At 37.3% G+C, this 7,708-nt stretch overlaps 1 protein-coding gene across 1 annotated transcript; it reads right to left on the bottom strand.

The window, feature by feature from the left end:
• Positions 1-6,705: 6,705 nt before the first annotated feature.
• LOC134363111 (glutaredoxin-related protein 5, mitochondrial-like) lies at positions 6,706-7,221 on the bottom strand. Its single transcript, XM_063078681.1, has one exon. The coding sequence runs from the start codon at positions 7,219-7,221 to the stop codon at positions 6,745-6,747; it is 477 nt and encodes a 158-aa protein (XP_062934751.1). The 3' UTR covers positions 6,706-6,744.
• Positions 7,222-7,708: the final 487 nt, after the last annotated feature.

Below are 7,708 nucleotides of genomic sequence, written 5' to 3'. Positions count from 1 at the left end.
CTAAACAGGTCAAAGGAGGATCTTTCAGATGGCCCCACTGTCTGCAGCCAGTGGTCCTGCTTTCAGATCTACTCTACTTGCACCTCTACAATACCTGAGAATGTTTATCTGGGTATAGAAGGTGGTGCTGGCAATTACACATACTAGTCCCAGTTGGGCTAAAAGAAAGTCTAGAGTAATTCTGTTGTTTAAAATACTCTTCCTGTGGAAGTTGAGGGATGTCTTCTGGGCTGCCAAGGTAGTGCAGTGAAACAAGCCATATCTGCCATCATCATCACCAGTGGCAGGTTTTTTTTTTTTTTTTAAATCATTTTTTCCTGAGCACCTGACCCCTAAGTATGGTACAAAAGATTGTGGAAAGTGTATACACCCAGAGACAGTTATACTTTCTGGAAGATCCCTGGTAGCCTGGCATACATTGGCTGCTGGGCCAATGGTGGGTCTCATTCTCAGGGGTGATATCAACACACCCAAAACAGAAGACCCCACCATCTGCCAGCTTTCCAGGCACGATATTGCACACTGTATTTGGATCACCACTGGACTGCCTACAGAGAAAAATGTAGCCCTTGGATGCACATAGCATCCCTTCTCTAGTTTTATTGTTCAGTGGCCCATTTATGTGTATGAAAGCATTGACATTTACCAGCCTGTCTTCAAGTCAGTTACATAAACTTGGTTTCCCCCATACAATATTCTTATAAAGCCCCACACAGAGGGCTAGCATTAGTCCAGAAATTTTTTGTTTGATTTTTTATTAAATCTCATTGACTATACATATTTGTGGGATACAGAGTGGAATAACAATACCTCTGTCCAATGTGTGATGATCATATCAGGATCATTAGCATGTTCATCACTAAAATACATGATCATTCCTTGGGTCTATTAACCGGTTTCTCCCTAATTCCCCTCCCCCTCTCCTTTTCCCACCTCTAGCAAGGACAGTTCTCTTCTCTCCTTCTGAAAGTTCAACATATCACTGTGATTTCCTTCCTTCCTTCCTTCCTTCCTTCCTTCCTTCCTTCCTTCCTTCCTTCCTTCCTTCCTTCCTTCCTTCCTTCCTTCCTTTCTATTTTCTAGCTCCCACTTATGACTGAGAACATGATATTTCTCTTTCTGTGCCTGGCTTGTTTCACTTAACATAATTTTCTTCAAGCTCATCCATGCTATCGCAAATAGCAGAATTCAATTCTTTTTTTATGGCTGAGTAGTATTCCATTCTTTATACATCCAACATTTTCCTTATCCAGTCCTCTGTTAATGGACATTTAGGTTGGTTCCATATCTTGGGTATTATAAACAGAGCTGCGATGAACATGAAAGTGCAGGTATCCCTTTGATATGATGATTTCTATTCTTTGGGGTATATCCCCAGAAGTGGGATTACTGGATCCTATAGTAATTCTTTCTGTAATTATTTGAGAAACCTCTATGCTGTTTTCCAGAATGGCTGTACTAACTTGTACTCCTACCAACAGTGTAGAAGTGTTCTTCTTTCTCTACAACCTTGCCAGAATTTGTTATTCTCAGTCTTTCTGATAATAGCCAGTCTAAATGGGGTGAGATGATATCTTAATGTGGTTTTGATTTGCATTTCTCTGATGATTAGTGATGTTGAGCATTTTTTCATATACTTCTTGACAATTTGTATGTCTTCTTTTGAGAAATGTCTATTCAGCTCCTTTGCCCATTTTTTAAATGGATTATTTGTTTTTTCACTGTTAAGTTGTTTGAGTTTCTTGTGTATTCTGGATATCAACCCCTTGTTAAATGTATAGTTTGCAAATATTTTCTCTCATTCTGTAGGTTGTCTTTTCACTCTGTTGTTTGTTTCCTCTGCTGTGCAGAAGCTTTTTAGTTTGATATATTCCCATCTGTTTATTTTTTCTTTTGTTGCTTGTGCTTTTGAGCACTGGTCCATAAAGTTGTTACCCAGCCCTACATCCTGAAGTGTTTCCCCTGTGTTTACTCTGGGACTTTTACAGTTTCAGGTATTACTCAAATTGGAAAATACAGAGTCACATTGTCCCTGTTCACAAACAACATGATCCTATAAACAGAACAACCTAAAAACTCTACCAAAGAGCTCCTAGAGCTGGTAAAAACATTCAGCAAAGTTACAGGATACAAAATCAATACATAAAAATTAGTAATGTTTTTATACACCAACAATGAACTAGCAGAAATAGAAATCAAGAAAGCAAGCCCATTTACAATAGTGACCAAAAATTTTAAAAAATGATAATAATAAAATACCTAGGAATAAATTTAACCAATGAAGTGAAAGATCTTTACAATGAGAATTGCAAAACACTGCTGAAAGAAAATAAAGAGGACACCAAAAGATGGAAAGACATTCCATGTCCACAGATTGGAAGAATTAATGTTGTGAAAATGTCCATACTACCCAAAGTGATCTACAGATTGAATGCAATTCCTATGAAAACACCAATGACATTCTTCACAGAAATAGAAAAAAAATTGTAGTATTCATATGGAACAGCAAAAGACAGTAAACAAAGCAATTCTGAGCAAAACATAAATAAACAAAATAAAGCTAGAGGAATTAACACTATCTGACTTCAAATTACACTGCAAAGTTATAATAACTAAAACAGCATGGTACTGGCATAAAAACAGACACATGGACCAATACACAGAACAAAGAACCCAGAAATCAACACATGTATTTATAGTCAACTGATCTTCAACAGAGCCACCAAGAACATACATTGGAGAAAGGACAGCCTCTTCAGCAAATGATACTGGGAAAACTGGCTCTCCCTGTATAGAAGAATAAAACTAGACCCATACTTCTAGCCATATACCCAAATCAACTCAAAATGGATTAAACACTTAAATATAAGACCAACACTTGTTTTCATTGTCACCACTGAGACACTTCTGTCTATGTAATCAAAGGAATGTACTGTGTCAAAAGAGCAGCCCACCAAAGTTTTGTTAGTTGCTGTCATCGCATTTACCAGAGAGATAATCAAATTAAAACAGGGCACCTTCAGCACGCATCCATATGGTAGGCACCAAATCTTCACTGCGTTAAAGCAGGACTCACGTTTTGTTAATGTACACTGTGGCTTTAGGAATGCTGGAGTAGTTTACCACTGATAGGATGAAAGGGTTGCTCTGGTCAGTGACAAAAAAGAGGTCTGATGGCAGATCCACCTCTTCATCAGGTTACTCTAGGTGGTCGCAACTTGGGAGAGCCTAGCAAAAACACCATGCTTCCAGGTCTTTGCTGCTGTGTCCTGTGGTTCCACTGATATGAGGTATCTAAAATAGTCAAACTCATAAAAGCAGAGAATAGAATGTTGGTTGCTAGGGGCTAAGGGAAGAGAGAAATGGGGAATATTGCTCAGTAGATATAAAGTTTTAGTTGCACAAGATGATTAAGTTGTAGAGATGTGCTACACAACATAGTGCCCGTAGTTAACAAAATGGTATTATGCACTTAAAAATATGATAAAGAGTAGATCTCATATTAAGAGTTCTCATCACCAATACACATAAACATACACACACTCACACACATACTAGAAAGGGACAAAAAGAACACTTTTACAGTAATGGATATTTTCCTTACCTTGATTTTGGTGACAGTATCATGGGTACATGTATATGTCAAAATTCATCAAATTGTATATGTTAAACGTGCAGATTTTGGGGTATCAATTATACCCGTATAAAACCATTTAAAAATGTTAGGTTAAAATCACTAAATACTTGAAATTTGATTAAAAACACATTTCCTACAGTTTCAAAAAGTATATCTCAGGGAGGTCTACCAGAAAAAATACAGGATGTACAATTAAATTTGAATTTCATTTTTTATGCCTTACAGTATATTGAGGGAGAGGGTGTGCGTGTGCATGTGTGTGTGTGTGTGTGTGTGTTTATTGTAATGTAGATGAATTTACATATCTGTGGAGTACAGAGAATACTCATGAGCAATCTGTGATACTCAAATCAATAATTATTATATTTAATAATATAAACTGTCATTGCTACTCATGGCCCTTTACCAATTCCTCTTTCTCTCCCACCATCCTGCTTCTAGTAACCTCTGTTATTAAAGAATGAGTAATTTTTTTAGTATTAGTGAGTTCCAAAAATTACAATATTGACTGGACATCCTTTATTTTTATTTGCTAAATCTTACAATTCTTACTTTAAATCATTAGTTTTAAAAGGTTTAAATTATCATCCCATAAAAAGAATGATACAATGAAAAGTCATTAGTTAGGAATTCTTGATAAAAAAGATCTAGTCATGAGAAAATCAGCTGTTCCTTATGTTCCAGAACTTCAGCAACTGTATTTTGACCGGACAACAGACCATAGAAGCAGACATGTATGTAAGTGAGATTCTTCTTGGATAATATGTTATTCTAGGTAGGGCAGACTTATTCATACTACTGATGATTTTTTTTCCATAACTGAAGACAAATTTTCTAAATGCTTATTATCTATTGATAATATTTTACATATCTATGATTATAAAAACCATCTCGAAGTTGTATCATTGTCTCATTTTAAAATGCAAATTTACATGAGATATTAAAGTCCTTAATATTCAATGTATATGTCTGTCTAAGAGATAGAGGGTATAAAGTTAAAATAATATCAGAAAATATGATTTTACTTCAAGAATGGGCAAACTTCCAGTACATGAATGATCAGCGGAGTACAGGAAAGGAAATGAAGAAGGGTTAGATCTGTGTCATCAGTCAGATTGTATCTGGAAAGCAAGAAGTATTTAAAAGATTAATTCCAATATTTCCCTCTCTCACCTCTTTTCTCATATAGAATATATAATACGTTAAACACATGTCACATATATTGTTGAAATAATAGAAGTGTAATGCAGAGTAACTAATCCTTTAAGATGAATAGTCAAAAGAAATTTTCTGTGGGTATATTGATAATTATTCTTTATTATGCAGGAAAGAGTTGCATTTAGATCATAAGCTTATATTAATTTGTGTAATTAACTTGAAATATCCTCAGTGTTTCTAGACAATAAAACATGATAACTTGTAGTGCACTTTTTCTCAGGCCTATTCCAGATTCAGAAATGTGTTTTTTTAATAAATTTGAAATATATTATAGACTCCTTTAGTAAAAAAAAAAAAAAAAAATATATATATATATATATATATATCTTTTTAATGTGTATTACTTAGCTAAGTTGCTATAATAAAATACTATAGACTAGGAGGCTTAAACAACAGAAATTTATTTTCTTACACCGCTGGGGGCTAAAAGTCTAAGATCCGGGGCCAACATGGTCTGGTTCTAATGAGGGCTCTCTTTGTGGCTTGCTGACAGCTGCCTTCTCCCTATGGACTCACATGGTAAAAGAGAGTGAGCAAACTCTCTGGTGTCTCTTTTCATAAGAGCACTAATTCTGTCAGGCTAGGGCCCCACCCTGATGACCTCATCTAACCTTACCTTCCAAAGCCTTATCTCTAAATACCATCACATTGGGGGTTAGGGCTTCAACACAGAAATTTAAGAGGGCATAAACATCACTTTTTCATTCATATTCTTATCACCCCTTAGGCATTTTATACGCATAATAAATTACACAATAAATACTGGATTTATATGGTTAAATTAGACTATTGCCTTAGATTATTGCCTTTGAATTTTTATCTTCAAGAAAGAAAAAAATTAAATGATGGTAGAATTTATGGTGGCTAGAATGCTATGCTTACCCATACTAAAGTGAACAATCTCAGTGGAAAGAAAGCAATTCTTTCCATATAACCTCAAGAAAAACAGATACATTAATTCACTTTAGGCCACATGTCTGAACTTTAACTAATCTCTTTGTCTAAGATTGTGCAGCGATCAACAAAAACTTAGTCATATATCAACTCTTCTTACAAAAGGATGAAGAAACTTTCACTTAAAACAATTAGAAGACAACCATCTTTCTATCAGGAAAAAGATAATAGCTTCAAGTAGTTGGAACAAGAGATTTCCAATATACTGGGCAAATCATGTGTTCATTCAAACTTCTTAGATATTTTAAAATTTTTAAAATAAATGTATTTTCTTAATGACTCAATTATTTTTTTCTTTTTTTTTTTCTTGTAGCAAATTTAATAGAAGAGTATGAGAACCACTCTTTGTTTTTTATACAAACATTCAGTGGAAAGACAATCACTCTTAATTCCCAAAAACAAAAGGTCGCAGGCACTAAAATTTCTTACGGATGTATGCTCTTCAAAATTAACAACTCATGCATCCGTGGTATCCCTTTGTTGGCAGTTTATTTTAAAAAAACAACACCCCAGTTGTCACATTTTCTTCTTTGCTCGTCATTTTCTTAAACAGAAAAAGTTACAAAAAATTAGGGGGCTATATTATCTTTGCAGACTGACACATTTGCATGGGAGTCATGAATAATAATGATTGAAAAGCTCCAATTTAACTCCTGAATCAGGCAAAGAATGACAATATAAGAACGAATTTTGCTTACAGCAATATCATTATACAACATCGAATTATTACAGTGCAGTGGTTGCAATTAAGATCACAATAGAATATTCTTAGCCCAAACACCAGACAAACTAAAATCACCGACTGTTAACAACCAAAAGAGTCAGTGCAAGCAGTTGCCTTTTTTAATAGTGAGCCCCAAATCAGTAAGGCTTTTCCGGCAGTGCATCTCTGACGTCATGGGCTCCCTCTCTGCACAGTGAGGACCCGGGTGCCCTCATTTGGAGTCTTGGTCTTTCTTTTCATCTAAAAGGGTGGAGTGGATCCCCAGCTTTTTGAGTTCTTCCACCAGGTCCCCATTCTGGTGCATCTGCAGAAGAATGTCACAACCCTCCACAAACTCGCCATTGAGGTACACTTGTGGGATGGTGGGCCAGTTGGAATAGTCTTTAATGCCTTGTCGGAGCTCGGGGTCGTCCAGCACGTTGTAGGCCGCGCAGTCGCGGACGCCGTGCAGCCGCAGGATCTGCACCACGGCGTTGCTGAAGCCGCACTGGGGCTGCTCTGGCGTCCCCTTGAGGAAGACCACCACCTTATCCTTCTTCACCAGAGCGTCCAGCCGCTCCGACGAGCCGCTGCCGCCGCCCGCGCCCGAGCCCGCCACCCGCACGCCGGGACCCCGCAGGCCGCCGCCGCCCGCGCCGAGCCCCCAGCGGAGCAGAGCCGCCACAGCTCGGCCCAGGGCCCAGCTCATGCCCGCAAGCTCGCCGGAACCCTCGACGGCCCGGGATGTCGGCTGGCTACCCGAGCCTTCCCCTAGCCCGCGGCGGCCCGGCCCCTATTTTTTTCTTAATAAAAAGAAAATTAGTTTATTATATAACATTTCATGGTATCAACTTCTTTTATAATGTGTCCTAGCATTTTCTTGCCTTTTTTTATTTTAAATTTTTATTGATTATTAGCATATTCATTTTTATAAATCATGATATTTCTTTATGCCCTTTGCCTGACCCATCACTTCCCAAACCCCCTCCCTCCCTCCCCCCATCTCTAGTATCCTTAGGTTTGTTCTCTCCCTCTGAAAGTTCAATGTGTTGTTGTAGTCTTTTCTTTCTTTCTTTCCTTCATTCTTTCCTTCTTCCATCCTTCCCTCCTTTCCTTCATTCCTAGCAGCCAGTTATGAGTGAGAATATTCTGTTGCTTTTTCTGGCTTATTTCACTTAACATAATTATTTCCAGAT

Source organism: Cynocephalus volans, chromosome 1 (assembly GCF_027409185.1).
Source record: "Cynocephalus volans isolate mCynVol1 chromosome 1, mCynVol1.pri, whole genome shotgun sequence".
Lineage (NCBI taxonomy): Eukaryota > Metazoa > Chordata > Mammalia > Dermoptera > Cynocephalidae > Cynocephalus > Cynocephalus volans.
This window is presented reverse-complemented; position numbering and strand designations above follow the sequence as displayed.